General features: G+C 36.3%; 1 protein-coding gene across 4 annotated transcripts in view; it reads left to right on the forward strand.

Moving 5' to 3' along the window:
• The first annotated feature begins 237 nt into the window (after positions 1 to 237).
• Positions 238 to 16,446, forward strand: part of EPHA3 (EPH receptor A3) — a 405,712-nt gene continuing 389,503 nt past the window's right edge. For all 4 annotated transcript variants that reach the window (XM_027979022.2, XM_060404088.1, XM_042230433.1 and 1 more), the window contains exon 1: positions 238 to 453. In XM_027979022.2, coding sequence (XP_027834823.2) covers positions 366 to 453 — 88 coding nt within the window. In that variant the 5' untranslated portion in view covers positions 238 to 365. The remainder of the gene's footprint in view (positions 454 to 16,446) is intronic.

Here is a 16,446-nt window from a genome sequence, read left to right on the forward strand (position 1 = left end):
TTCTGTCCCCATCACTACTCTCCACCACCGCACCATCATAACTTCTGGGTTTCCTGCGTCTTCGGTGATGCCGCCATCCCCCAACCCCTTCCTCCGCAGCCCGGTGCTTCAGAGCTGTCTGCTGGGCCCCCGCGCGTGGTCCTGTCCTTCTTCAGCGGTCGCTTCCGACGGCACTAGGACCCAGGGAAGTCTCTGAGCGAGGTTCGCGGAAAGGCAGCCAGACTCCTCCTTATCTCCAGTGTCAAACTTGACATCAGCCTGCGAGCGGAGCATGGTAACTTCTCCAGCAATCAGAGCGCTCCCCCTCACATCAGTGGCATGCTTCATGGAGATATGCTCCTCTCACTGCCCTCTGCACCAGCAACATGGATTGTCACCTCTCCATCCTCCTTCTTCTCAGCTGCTCTGCTCTCGAGTGCTTCGGGGAACTGACTCTCCAACCTTCCAATGAAGGTAAGCCAGGTACCGCGACGCGCACAGCCCTGCCCCGAGGGGCTAACGCTTTTCCAGGCACGTTTTCACCGTAGCGGTTTCAGGTCGCCGAGGTGCCTCTGAATAAAGCACTTTGCTCTCAGAGTAAATTAAAGGTGCTTTTATTTTCGGCTGTCTTCTAAAGCACTTTTAGAGATAATTTTGGATTGCCTAGATGTAAAATGTGTTTTGAATCTGATACCAATTCAAGCAATTACCTTGTTTGCCCGTTTTAAACAGAAAGAAAAAAATCCTCCAGTTTTACAACCCAGTATGTTAATTGACAAATAGCCATGGTAGTATTTTATTTCCTAATTGTGACCATGTAGGAGTACTCTGAGAAGTTTAAAAGAATATTCTGCCCTCCTCTCTAGATTCTTTAGTATGTTTAAAGGTAATGACAGGTTGTTACTACTTAGGATCATGGCATTTATGAATGGGCTAAAGGGAAATCGGAGTTTGTTGAAGCGCTGCTGTGTGTGCGTGTGTGTGTATTTATGTTGTAACTGCTGTATTGAAGGGATGTGTATCCCGCCAGGCGGTGGTTTGCTCTATGGAACAGGTTCTAATGAGCAGCATATGCCACATTAACATAAGTAATATTTGTAGGAATTACAATAAGGTTAGACTGGATTTTCTTTGTTTAAGGGCTTATGCGAATAGGAGATTATATTTAATGAATAGTGAAAATCTCCTGGGTAGGTGTAGTAAATAACTGAACAGCAAATTGAGGAAGAATGTCCATATGCAGCAAATGGTATTTCCTTAATGTTGGGTTATTTATTTACCTCTTAATGGGCATTCATTCCTTTTCAATGAATTAAAGTGCAAACCTAATATTAAGGACAATAATGTTTACTATAAGATTGCATGCTTAATAGACACATTGCCTTTTCCCTGTATACCTTTTGTGATCTATTCCTAATGATTTGTGAATATGATTGCTAACTCTTAAGACAAACTTTTCTGAATAATTGATTGCTTTCAAGCAACACTTACAATTTCTATTTCCTCTTAATCATTTTGAATTTATAACAGTAACCTTTAGTAATTTATTTTGCAATTCAGCAAAACTGAGCAATTGATGTGCAAATGCTACATTATATATTGTGCCACTCACTAAAAATATATTGGCAAGATGTTGCCACTGTATATTGTATATGTCATTTTTAGAAAAAACAAAAACTCAAGAATATTTAGCAACTTTTTAATTAAATATGAAAACTGCCTCTCATATTTGGTGACCTACTTTCAGTGCTAATAGAGCAGTTTTAATTTCATTCTTTCCTTAGTGACTGCTTTTATCAACTTGGCAGATTTCATTAATTTTTTTGTTTTTATAGGGAAATTAAAAATTCTAACCTAGAAGGATCAAGAAATTATCTTACCTTCAAGTGAATTTTTTTTACAAATTAAATTAAAATGTTTATTTGAAAGTAATGGGCAATTATCTTTTTATGAATGAAAGGCAAGGGTAGTTATTTGTATAATGAGCAATGTATCAGTAATTTCAAATTAGTGTTTATACTTTTTGTTCCTTTGAAAATATTAAAGTATTGGTAATAGCTAGACAAACAGTAATATTATTCCCATATTGCTATGATAAATTGTATTTCTCCAGATGGAATATTTATAAACTATTTAGATAATGGATTTTAGTGAATTAATAATGCACAGGGATATAGCTGAGAGTCATTATTTTTTTTGTGCAAAACATAACCTTTCAGTAAATTGCAAAAGGAAAAAAGGGCCGTTTAAACTCATTGATATTTATGTAAAATTCATGAGTATTAATTTAATGAAGCAAGAATTATCAAGTGCAAGTTGCTTTTAAGCCACACTTTGTGTATATTTGGGTATATAGTGCATATTATTATACAGGCATATACACATTAACAGTATGACTATATAAAGGTAAATACATTCAGAAAACTGACATGATTACATTTAATTTGCTTGGGCAAAAGTTTATCTATACATTGTTTATGGGATTATTCTTTACAGGTCATGTTCTATGGTAGTGTCTCTCTCTTCTGAGGTCATGAAGGAAAGGTTTGAAATAAAATTTAAAATGAATGATTTAACTTGGATAATATTTGAGTAAGATTTTAAATATGAATATTGAATACAATAGCTTGGGACCTAGTTGTAGATTTGAACAACATGAAAAGTGAAAAATCCAAGTATGCTCTAAGATTTTCATGCAATTTTCTAACAATGTCATTTGACTAAAAAGCAATGCTTCTGAAAATTCATATGTTGGGTAGAAGGAATAATGATAGAAAGAATCTCATTAATACAGCTTTCTGATATTAATGTTGAAAACTGAAATACAAAATATTAGGTTGCATTTAAAATACTATGCTCAAATTATATTTCCATACTACAGAAAACTTACTAGTGAAATTTACTAGAATTTACTCTGCAATCTATTATGAAGTTAGTCATGAAAGAACTCTAAGAGAACAAGATCCAAGCCATTGAGCTAATTGCTAGGAAATATGCCATTGTGTGACTTTTTCTTAATACTTGAGATTTGATAACCAAATATCAATTGTGAAATGCCATTAGTCCATGATAAGAGGAAAAAAGCTTAGAAAAAAGTTTAATATGAGTTTTCCTTTTCTAAATCCAGTTACAGATAACTTTCTAATATGCTATCAAGATGATACTTTCTGTGACTGGTCTCCTTGATAATTATTTATAATTTTGATGATCACTTAAATCAAGAATTGACCTCTATGCATACATGGGATTGTTATACTTAGTGTTGTTAAAGAAGTTTATATATTTGCTCCTTGTTCCTTCCTATCAGATGGATGATGATAATGATAAATAAAAATAACTATGAAAAGGTTAAAGCTTGATATAAAGAATTGACTATTACTAGTTCAATATCTTTTAACAATGGATAAAGTAATTTCTTTAGTCACTTTTCTACATTTGAAGGCTTCTGAGGCATAATTCACTGCTTATTCTTTAGTACATAATACACTTTTCAGTACATAACACATTTCACTATCTAACAGTGTTTATAAGTTAGATTACCTTTCACCTATAGAGCTCTTTACATTGAAAATCAGTTTTCAAAATAAAAGTCAATAAAATTCAATCTGCATATTTATATACTACTTATTTTGGGAGACTTTTACTGGAGTGTTGGGATACTGTTTGTATGAAGTGTATTTCACTGCACATAAGTCACCTAACTACTGAAGATACTATGTGATTGTTTAAAGCTTAAAAGTAAAACTTAGAGATGAACACTGTATGTTTCCCTTTGAATATTAGGCAAATAATGGAGACAATATACATTTAAATAATATATTTTTCCCTTTTTAAAAATTATTATGAACTGGCATCATTTTCATGTATAAACACTTATCCTCAAACAATAATACACTGACTGAAATATTTATAGAAAACTAAGCTATCATATCATCTTTATAGTTTTAAGAAGAGGGCTTACATTTGCTTTTAATGGCATTTTATCATTCTAGACTAAATAATTGAATGCATTATACATTTTTGTAACTTAATAGCTCACCTAATAGCTTGCCCCTACTTCCCCCTAACAGTTATAACTATGCTATTTGCCTGGAGGTAGGAGAAACCTTAATTTCACTATTTTATAACCCACAACAGTTAACACTTGACCTAGGTCATTAACAGGATTATCAGCAAATTTGTTTAAGCTTTTACTGACAACCTGAATTGCTACGATAATATTTTGATTGTGCCGGAAAGAAACTTCTTGTAACCTCTCAAAATCTATCATGAAATTAATTCATTCTGAATCTATATCTTCCTAAAGACTAATATTGATAATAATAATTCAAGTGGGGAAATGTCCACTTTGATGCTCCATTCTCCTCACCCTTATATATCACACCATTCTTCCCCTTGTCATAAACAAGCAATTAAAAACTCTTAAATAGTAAATGTTCTGGCAATAACAATAGACTTACAGATACAAACCAGCTTCATTGTAACTATCAACAGTTTCAATTTTATACTTTTTTATTGATGACCTAGTTAATATCATTTTTTTTTGCCCATTTCAAGATATAAAGTCAATTGAATAGGTTTATAACTCAGAAGCAACTAGAAGCAAAAACAGAAACTACAAATAATAAAACACCATTACCCCATGTGAGATTATGGTGGCATTTTATATAAAGTCGCCTTTCCCATGCAATGCTAGTAACTGGAAGCTACAATGAAAAGAACTTAAAATTAACATAAACATTTTAAACAAAATGTTGTGCACAATCAGAACATAAATGTATTTTTTACACTGTGTAGTCAGTTCAGAGAGTTTCATGTGAAGACTTTTATTGCTTAAGGTTAATTTTGGTTTACTTTTTGCTTGTATAAACAATACAGTAGTTTCACCTTGACTTGTAAAAAACTTATTGTCCTTAAAGATTTAATAAGATTCTTTATTATGTCCATATATTATCCATATTTTAATATTCAAATTTTGGTATGTTCTTTAAGAGTCCTTCACTTTTGATAGTTTTTCAAAATAACTCTCTTCATGAAGATCCTTAATGTTAAAATTGTTTCTGAAACTCTGGAATTTTTCTGAAATAAAATATATGTAATTTTTAAATATCAAATAATCAGTTACATATGCAAAGGATTTTTAAAGGCAAAACATATTTCCACAGTATATTTGATTTACTAACTTCAACACAAATGGAAACAGCAAGAACTATTCTTGAGAGTTACATTTTCCAAGTCATAAAATCTTCAAGAAAATATTAATAAAACTTTCCACAAATCATCAAAAGTCGATAAGTTCTTACAGACATTTACTTACTGAGAAATCTGTGATGTGGGTTACCTTTGATTTTAGTCATTTTCCAATGATTTTGTTTGGCATAAATACTAGATGGAAGGTGAATATGTATTTCTTGGAAGAACACTAAGTTTTACAAATCATTTTCTGTCAAGATCCTCAATTTTACTTTTTAATGCACATTTGTCTTTAAAATTTTTAATAAACCTAACTATTTTAATTCCTGTTTGATAAAAGATTTAGAAAAACAGATGCAGGTGTCCCCTTTTTTATTCTTTTTTCAGAGATCTGGATTTTATCACCAGGGAGGGTCAGAGCAGGGCTTTTACCAAGTGCACAAGTAGCTTTCCACAGATTTTTCAAATAAAGGGATGACTGGTGGTGTAAAACATTCATTTTATTATTCATCCAAGTATACTGAAAACCAGAGTACAGAATTTATTTCTAAGAAATTTGAAGACCTTAATTTTTCTGCAATGACTTTAGAAATAAAAGCATTGTTGGACGTTTATAAAACGCAAAGGATTCCAAGCCACAAATCAATCTAGGCAGACACTTCTGCGAATCAGGGTGTGGGCACATGTACACACTGGGATTTCACTCTCTGGGTCTGTTACCAGCTCCCTAGAATCAGGTAGTTCTTAGAATCTGGCAGAAGCTTTTCTCCTGGAAAACTCAAGTCTGAAAGTCAACAAGTTTTAGTTTGGCTCCTACCAGCTTTCTGTGAAATTAAAAAAAAAAAAAAAAAAAAAGTGGTGGATTACAAAGAGAAAAAAAGCCTTTGCAAGAGGAAAAGAAAATAAAAAGTTGATTAAAAAGATGGAGAGGTAGAGAAATGCAAAGGTTCTAAAACCAGTAATACATATTTTGCTTAAAAGAAAAATATCGTCTGAAGCATCTGGCTAATCGGTGGTGGTGTTTTTTTTTTTTAAATTTTATTCAATCTCTAAAAATCTGCACATACACAAAAAAGGGTGTGTGTTTGGGGAGGGGTCGGGATGAGGGGAGTTGCGTGCTTTTGTTTCTCCTCTCAAGTTTACAGATTTTGATTTTTCCCCTGAAGAAAATATTTTATCTAGGAAAGTTTTGAAAGTGTAAGCCAAACCCTCTTTGGAAGCCTGGGCAAATACATGTGGAGGATGGATGGAATCAAAACCAGTTCAGCAAATAAAGCCTCCAGCTTGGAGTGATGTTATTAAACTGGAAGCCCTGAGTGGGGAACCCCCTCCCTCCCTTCATTTTCTAAACCGTGTCCTGCTGTTCCAGTCAAAGCAGAGGGTGAAAATCCACATAATCCAAACCAACATGATGAAGTCAGAATAATAGGCAAGGAAAGAGGGGGGAAACAAGTGGCAGCACTGTACAAACAAACTGTGGTGAATAACCTTTGCCAGGAACTGGGGTGGCCGCAGGAGTGAAGACGCTTCTTTTCCTTCGCATCACACCCCCCACATCTGCAAATGCAGTACTGATTAAATTTCCAGGTATGCCCTGATAAATTTTAGCGCGAAGCAGAGCTTTACAGGGAGGGAAAGGGGTGTGGCGACAGAGAGATGAACAGAGGCCCTCGAGGCCACCACACCCACCACCATGGCATCTTAACCTCAAATTACGCTCTGCCGCCGGCACCAGGCTCTTCGGTGCGGCGGGGAAACGGAGTCTCCCAACAATTCGCTACTTTTCACTCCGCGTCGGATTCAAGATCGGATCAGAAATCCCGACTCCGGGTCCACGTCCCCCAGTTCAGCTCTCGGGGTTCGGTGGGTTCTTTGTGCCCGAGCCATCTCCGCGCCAGGCGGCCAAAGCGCGCGGCCAGAGCGCTGCGAGCAGGCGCGCCCCCCGGGGGCGGCGGACAGCGGGAAGGCGCGGAGCCCCCGCGGGGGCCGGCTTCTCCCAGCCGGCGGGCGCAGGGCGCCAGGCGCTCGCGGCCGGGGCGGAGACTGGAGCCGGGCGAGCGCGAGGGCGCCAAGTTCCGCGGAAACGAGCGCCGGGCGGAGGCGGGGCGGACGAGAGGCAAACGTGCGCCCTCTGCCTGCGGCCGCGGGGCTGCCACGGCTCGGAGAGGCGGCGGCCCGCTCACCAGCTGGGCTCCCCTCACCTGGGGAGCGCGGTAGCTCCTGGGACGGGCCGGGCAAGGCCTGAGTGTAACCACAGACTTTGACGGGAAGTCTCTGTCCCCCCCCTACTCTCAACCCTCTTCCCCCGAGCGTTGTCAGCCTCTTCAACGTGGCGCGGTCCCCTCCCTAGGTTCCCCGGCTGCCAAGTGACAGGTGCAGGAGGAGGACTCAGTTCTCCAGGGTTCTCAGCGCTCCCTGCAGAGTTGGGAGACCAGGCCTGTTCTCTTGGGACGAGCCTGAGACCTCCACTGTCCTGCTTGCTGCTCTCTTTCCCTACCACTTCGCTATTTGTTGAATTTTTCAAAAGTCCTGTCCTTTAGTCTCTGGACAAAAATGAACCTCCCCCCCCCCCGCCCCCATTTTCTTTAAAACTATCTATTAATGCCAAACTGTTAAGGGCCCTCAGCGCTAAGGGGTATGTTCACAGACCCTATCCCCACCCTCGTGCACGATCAAAAGTTATCTGTTTTCCCCTAAGGCCCCTCTGTTTGATTGACCCTCTTTAAAAATTATAACAGGATTTCCCACTCTTCTGATTTTGGGAGTAAACCCAGGACGGGCCGAAAGGGTTTCTGGGAGCAGTGTTATCGAGGTAGGTTAGTAGTGGGGATGACGCTAAAGTTTGTGTGGTCTTCAGAACTTTAGTGTTTTTCATAAAGGATAGAATTGGTGAAAATCCAGCGCATACCCAAACTAAATAATGGCCTCAGTGTAATGCCCCCTAATCAGAAAACACACAGAGTTCCACTGGTTGGAAAGATTTTTCCCTTACATTATCGTTCAGTACTTACTGAACCTCATTTAATCTTAAAGCACCTCTAAAGAAAGTATTGTGACGTCTCCCATTTTACAACTGAGAAAACTAAATAAACTCATCATAATAAAGTAGGAACTGATTCAGGCCCTCTCCTGTCTGTCTTCTGATTTTAACCTTATATTTTTTTCCTGTACACAAATGCCTGTAAATTAAGGAGGTATCCTATTTAGGAAAAGCTCTGGTTTCTCAATCTTAATCCTACTGAGGATACTAATTTGTCTTGGAACTTGCAGGAAAAACTTAGAAAGAGTATTGGAGTGAAAATTTAGACTTCAAAGTACTTTTTAAATAAGTACTTTCAGGAAAGTACTTCAAAGAGTACTTTGAATCTTCTGTGTTTACCCTCATAAATTATGATCATCTGGAAGAGTTAGGGACTCACTAAGAAAATCAAGAAAATTTGATGTGGACCCAGGAATAGGAGATGTGATGTGATCTGTGATGTGTTTTCTTCACACATTCCTCCTCTGTCTTCCTTTCCTGACACTCAAACTCTGCTTACCCTGGAAAATTTCTTCTCAAGAATTCCATACACAGAGAGTGTGAGGCAATTGTCACTGTAACTTGGATGTGATTTTTTTTTTTTTTTCTAAAAATGAAGCATGGATTGACTACTGGAATTGTCATAAAGGTCAGTAATGGGTGGAAGTGGAACTTGGCCTAAAAAGTAGACTTCAATTTCTGTGGAAACTTTCCCGTTTATAAAAGATAATTTATAAATTACTTAAGATGAGAAAGTAAATTATAAAGATTTATCTCCTCTTTTATAAAAACACTTGTACTGTATTTAAGTGGAGACATTGAGAAAGGTAGCTAAACCAGAGTTTTGAAAGGTAGCAAATTAAATTGGGGGCAATTATATTTTTCGTGTGGGTATTTCAGCACATGTGTTTTGCATTAATTGCTGCAATAAATTCTGTTAACCTGGCAAAGAGCAAAAATAGCATATTGATGACATCAGGCTTTCACATCAGAAAGCTGCTTTCAGTATCTTCCTTTCTTCGCTGTAATGTGAAATAAAAAATTTTTCAAACCTGTTACCCTTTAGGTTCCCAATGAGTTTTCTAACCACTCAAGCTATTGGCACATTTTCCGTGAGCAAAGGGTTAACAGCAAACTTTTGTTTTCTCATTTCTGAAGGATTAGAATCAACAACTACTTTCCCTGCTATTTAATGTTATAGTTCACATATGATTTTGGAGAGCTCTCTCAAATCAAGAAAATGTGACTTCAAAGTCTCCAAACTGAGTTGCCTCTCATTTTAAGACAAAAATTCTTGACAGATTATGTAATGTGGACTGAAGCAAAGGGAGAAACCTGGATTTATTTTATTGCTGATAAGTCTAATCAATATTAAAATGATTACATCTTGAATTTTCTATATAGTCATTAAGGGGAGGTTAATTTATTATCTTTTAAATAATATTTAAAGATAGATCAATAAACTTATTTTGTACAAAAAAATAATAATAATACCCATTCCCCAACCCCCACCCCTTCTTTGATGAAAAATGAGAATTTAAAGTTTACTTTTTGCCAGTGATAAAGATAGTTGGTTTCTAATCAATGTGAAATTTAGATATTTTCCACTTCAGGATGAGTAAGAGAAACAGAGAACAGCTTGTTAGTAGTTAACATATACTTCATTCCCCTATTTTTAAATGTAATTTAGCAGTTTATACAATTCTATAGATTTTAGACAGATACACTTTTTGATTTTATATGGTAGTAGTCTTCACACTGAAAAGTTAGGCTGGGAAGCTGATTTGCAGTCATTTCCTTGTAGATTGAATAATCCTCTGGTTAACAGACCAACACTCTGAGGAAGTCTATGAGCAGCCCTGTGTGTGTGTGTGTGTGCATGTATGTAACCAGCAGTATTGTCTTAGAAAACTGAACCACTCCCACACTGTGCACAAAATTTTAGGGATGAATATTTACCTTTTGAAATGAAGTAAAATTCTGTTTTCCTGAATTGCAGATTGGTGATGATAAAAAAATAAAAGCAATCATTTATCTGTCACTGTCTAATCTTGTTAATTTTCCCCAACTGGACCCTTCATCACTGATAATATTCAAAAATAACATAAAGCTACAGTTATATCCAAATTTTTATTTTCCCCTTCAATATGCCAAAGCTAGTTATGGTATGTTTCGTATTTTGACAGAATGAAAAGAACTGGCATCATAACAGGAACTGTAAATAGAAGTTAAATAGGGTTGTTATTCTTTCATTAAATATATAAACTCCATCAAATATTATAGCCAGTGCCAAATCTTGAAAATATTTTTAAAGAGGCAGAATAAAAGAGAATAATATTTTTCTCTTGGTTTAGTTTTACTATCTAGTTTACCACAAATAAGTTAACGCTCATTTACATTAAATCAAGAAAGATAAACTCAGAGATTTTATTATGATGTTCTTGACATTTCTGATGTGAAATTATAATGATTTGATAGTCCTTTTTATTTAAAAAAAAAAAGGTTTCCAAGTGTAATTACATATATATTTCATCCAACTGAACAAGTTAGATTAATCTATACTTACAATGATGATTTACCTATTTTTTTAGGCACAACTGCTGTTTTCCTTAAACATTTATACATTGAAGAAGGACAATTTTTCTTACTTCTGCTTATAAGTGATGTCCAAAATAATTCTGAATGTTTTAATATCTTTTAACAATATATACATGATTAAAGAAGAAAAAATCTAAAAATGTATTAAATTAGTATCCCTTTATATTTTTCTTTCCAAAGGTGATCCTTTGGAAACTAAGGTTTACAACCCTGGCCCTAGTGAAAACATTAGAACTCTATATTTAAATTCAAAGGCATACATTTAAAAACCATTAAAATTAAGAAAAAATTAAGGAAAAAATTAACTCATCTTTCATACCAAAATAGTTTTTGTTTTTTTTTTTGCATTCATTTATTTACGAAGTAGTGAATACCTGATGTTTAGTTACTGGATTTTCGAAAAGAAGGTTATCAGTAGTGGCATATTGAATGGCCTTGAAAGATAACAACTTAGTTGGGACAAATGACTACAAAATGAATACTTACATAAAAACTTCTAACATAGCTATAAAAGTTGTTAAAATGCAATATGAATCTTTAAACTAGCTGCCTAAAACAGTCCTGGAAGTAAAAGGGGAGAGTTTTTTTTTTTAAAAAAGGTTTTAAAATAAAGTTAAAAATAACAACAATAAGTTAATAAAAACAAAGATTGTAGATTACATGACTTGCCTAATTTCATGTGTTAGGGATGACTATAACCCAGATTTTATTTTTTTACCATATAGAGGTAGAAAACTTTAAATACATATACAAGTAAAAAGCACTTCTGAAAGAACTGAACATTCAGAAATAGCTATTTCAGTAGGCACATATCTAAGCTCAATGTAAATTCTGTGTGAACACGTCCATATACATACGTGTGTGTATTGGAAAGGCACATGATTGAATATGAAAAAGGCCATCCCCAAATAGAAGCTTCTATTGGCTCTATTCATATTATGACTACACTACCAAGAAAAAGCACACCAAGGTTTATCTGAATGCTACATTCTCCTGCAGCGATGAATGAAGTTTCCTGACCATCTCTAGCACAATGACCTAATCACGCTAGTTTCCTGACCTAATCGTTTGATGCTTTCCATTGACACTATGCTCTTAATATGGAAAATAAAGGCCTAGAGTTGTGAATTAAAGTGACAGGCATGTGGCACTTCACTGGATCCTTTGTGGGCTTTTATAGAAACACATATTTACACCTTGAAGAGTTGTGTGTGTGTGTGTGTGTGTGTGTGTGTGTGTGTGTGTGTGTGTGTGTATGTATGTTTATTCAACAGTCATGATGTAGGATAACAAGTTGAGATTTAGTAATCCTATAGAATATGATGTCAAAGTTATATCCTGATTTTTTTTCCAGAAATTTAAACAATTTATTCTGGATTGGGCTTATTTTAAAATTAAAACAAGTTTTGTGATATAAAAAGATCCAAAGAATGTTTTTCAATTGAAATTTTGTTTCATCACAATACTTTATGTTCCTTATGTTAAAATTTGAACCCTTATATACAAGGGACTTCCAGACACATTTTTATGTTGAAAATAACTACTATATTATAATTGTTTTACAGGCCATTTGCTTATTATATTACATTTTCATAGCCTTTGTTCAAACCCTGACTAACAGAGCTTACATTTACTAATAAAAGCTTAGTAATCAAGTGATATGAGAGAATATATACCAAGACAGCCTGAATTTGTGGTGTGATGGCAAATATATGTACTAAAGTTTGAGCACAGATTTGTCCTAATGATTTTATATAATTTCAAATTGAGTGATGTATTTTAACTTTTTAATCTATTTAAAAAATCCTTTCAAATTAGAAATAAACAAGTTTTTTCTGTTAGTTCTGGAACATTTTAAAAAACTAAAATGTGTTGCACAAGTACAATGTTTACATAATCATTAATGTTCTACTTTTAGTATCTTACATTTTAGGAAACACATTTCACTTGTCTAAATGATTCATAATATAGGTTGACAATGCACAGAAACAAAGAGAACTGTGATTCTCGGGACTGCTATCAAAGCTGAGGCTGTTAATGTAGTAACACTTCACTGATGGTAGAACATCCCCACTCATTTATGTGAGATAATTATTTTGTTATAAGTACACATTCCCAAGGGATATTTTAATAGCTGTTTTCTCCATAAAAGTATTGGAATCAGAGTGACCTTCAGACTTTTAAGATTAATAAGAAAAAAAAGAAAATTCTAACACTTTAAAAACAGCATAGAGTTAACATTTACTAAGGTATCTGAGTTTCAAGTGGAATTTTGGTCTGTATTTCTGTTATTTCCTTGAGCTGGTCTAGTTATGAGAACACAGACATCTTACTGTGAGACTGTGTTTTCATTCCAACAAACGCTTCCTGCTGTCAGCAAAGACTGAGATGTGGCAGCTAATTACAGTTTCTTCCTTGATCGGGGCCTGCCTGTATATGAGTTAATCAAAAATTATTGTCTAGCATTGTTAATCACAAATGTCTAGCACTACAGAATTTTTTTAAAAATTATACATTATTATTTTAGTTGGTTATTTAATAGAGAAGCCTATACATTCTCTGGCGGATCTTCCCAACCCAGGAATCAAACCAGCATCTTCTGCATTCCAGGCGGATTCTTTACCAACTGAACCATCCATTCAGTTCAATTCAGTTGCTCAGTCGTGTCCGACTCTTTGCGACCCCATGAATCGTAGCACGCCAGGCCTCCCTGTCCATCACCAACTCCCAGAGTTCACCCAAACCCATGTCCATCAGGTCGGTGATGCCATCTAGCCATCTCATCCTCTGTTGTCCCCTTCTCCTCCTGCCCTCAAACCCTCCCAGCATCAGACTCTTTTCCAATGAGTCAACTCCACATGAGGTGGCCAAAGTATTGGAGTTTCAGCTTGAACATCAGTCCTTCCAATGAACACCCAGGACTGATCTCCTTTAGGATGGACTGGTTGGATCTCCTTGCAGTCCAAGGGACTCTCAAGAGTCTTCTCCAACACCACAGTTTAAAAGCATCAATTCTTCAGCGCTCAGCTTTCTTCACAGTCCAACTCTCACATCCATACATGACCACTGGAAAAGACATAGCCTTGGCTAGATGGACCTTTGTTGGCACAGTAATGTCTCTGTTTTTTAATATGCTGTCTAGGTTGGTCATAACTTTCCTTCCAAGGAGTAAGCATCTTTTAATTTCATGGTTGTGATCACCATCTGCAGTGATTTTGGAGCCCCCCCCCCCCCCCGCCAAAATAAAGTCTGCCACTGTTTCCACTCTTTTCCCATCTATTTCCCATGAAGTGATGGGACCAGATGCCATGATCTTTGTTTTCTGAATGGTGAGCTTTAAGCCAACATTTTCACTCTCCTCTTTCACTTTCATCAGGAGGCTTTTTCATTCCTCTTTACTTTCTGCTATAAGGGTGGTGGTGTCTGCATATCTGAGGTTATTGATATTTCTCCCAGCAATCTTGATTCCAGCTTGTGCTTCTTCCAGCCCAACGTTTTTCATGATGTACTCTGCCTATAAGTTAAATAAGCAGGGTGACAATATACAGCCTTGATGTACTCCTTTTCCTATTTGGAACCAGTCTGTTGTTCCAAGTCCAGCTGTAACTGTGGCTTCCTGACCTGCATACAGGTTTCTCAAGAGACACGTCAGATGGTCTGGTATTCCCATCTCTTGAAGAATTTTCCACAGTTTAATGTGATCTACACAGTTAAAGGCTTTGGCATAGTCAATAAAGCAGAAATAGATGTTTTTCTGGCACTCTCTTGCTTTTTCGATGATCCAACAGACATTGGCAATTTGATCTCTGGTTCCTCTGCCTTTTCTAAAACCAGCTTGAACATCCGGAAGTTCACGGTTCACATATTGCTGAAGCCAGGCTTAGAGAATTTTGAGCATTACTTTACTAGCCTGTGAGATGAGTGCAATTGTGTGGTAGTTCGAGCATTCTTTGGCATTGCCTTTCTTTGGGATTGGAATGAAAACTGACCTTTCCTGTTTTCTGAGCTATTAAGGAAGCTCTAATAGAGACATTGCCATAAATTAATATTCTATGACACAAAATGTCAGTAAAATTTAAGACTATAGGAAGTTTTATCTGCACACAATAGATTATAGTTGACTTCATTTTTAATTTAAAAACATTTTTATAATTTTTGGTCTGTGAGATAGAATACTAATGATCTATTACAAAGATGTTTTCATTATGTTTGAAAGTGAAAGTGAAAGTCGCTCAGTTGTATCCGACTCTCTTATGACCCTATTGCCGATACCGTCCAATGCATTCTCCAGGCCAGAGTCTGTAGCCTTTCCCTTCTCCAGCAAATCTTCCCAACCCAGGAATCGAACCAGGGTCTCCTGTATTGCAGGTGGATTCTTTACCAACTGAGCTATTAGGAAAGCCCTTACATTATGTTTCAGTTCAGTTCAGTTCAGTCGCTCAGTCGTGTCCAACTCTTTGAGACCCCATGAGTTGCAGCACGGCAGGCCTCCCTGTCCATCACCAACTCCCAGAGTTCACTCAAACTCATGTCCATCGAGTCGGTGATGCCATCCAGCCATCTCATCCTCTGTCGTCCCCTGTTCCTCCTGCCCCCAATCCCTCCCAGCAGCAGAGTCTTTTCCAATGAGTCAACTCTTCACATGAGGTGGCCAAAGTATTGGAGTTTCAGCTTTAGCATCAGTCCTTCCAAAGAACACCCAGGACTGATCTCCTTTAGAATGGACTGGTAGGATCTCCTTGCAGTCCAAGGGGACTGTCAATAGTCTTCTCCAACATCACAGTTCAAAAGCATCAATTCTTCAGCGCTCAGCTTTTTTCAGTCCAATTCTCACATCCATACATGACCACTGGAAAAACCATAGCCTTGAATAGATGGACTGTTGTTGGCAAAGTAATGTCTCTGCTTTTTAATATGCTATCTTATGTTTAGGTAGAAATAAATATAAACAGGAAGTCCACCAGAACTGTTAAGTAAGAATAGTTAATCCTAGTGGATAAAAGTTATGTTGAAATATCAATAGATAAGTTTATTGATAAAACTGACCTCTAAATTTCTTCTCAATGGCATACTCAAATGTGAACAGTAAAAACGAAACGCTGCGCTTTGGTAGACTCTTGTCAGAAAATAAATCTTGATTTCTTGATTCTGTGTTATGATTGACCAGAGTAATAGATAAAGAATTACAACACTGATATCAAAATTTATTACTTCCTTTATCATTTACTTCTATATGTGACATTTAACTATAACCAAAGAGCAGATTAAAGTATTATTCTGCTATCTGTAACTAGAGAAAAGCTATACTTTTCATCATAACAGAAAGTGATGAAAATAATAGAGATAAATAGTGTACAAGAAATGTAACTGAGACAATTAGAGTGATGCTGTAAACAGGAACGAAAAAATAATTTTTTAGTAAAAAGACATAATCAATGATGGGTTTGTTTTCTACTGTAGTGATTTCCTAATTATTTGCAACTGGTTATAAAAGTACCTTATAACTGAAGGTTTTACAGGAAAATATGTCTATTATTACAAGTCTGAAATTCTTTGGCCCTTAAACCCTACTGTTCACCTTGAAATTTCTAAAGGTTTTCATAAAATGCAACTATAGCATTACCACAATGTGTATATATATGCAAAGTGTATATATA

This window comes from Ovis aries, chromosome 1 (genome assembly GCF_016772045.2).
Source record: "Ovis aries strain OAR_USU_Benz2616 breed Rambouillet chromosome 1, ARS-UI_Ramb_v3.0, whole genome shotgun sequence".
NCBI classification, from domain to species: domain Eukaryota; kingdom Metazoa; phylum Chordata; class Mammalia; order Artiodactyla; family Bovidae; genus Ovis; species Ovis aries.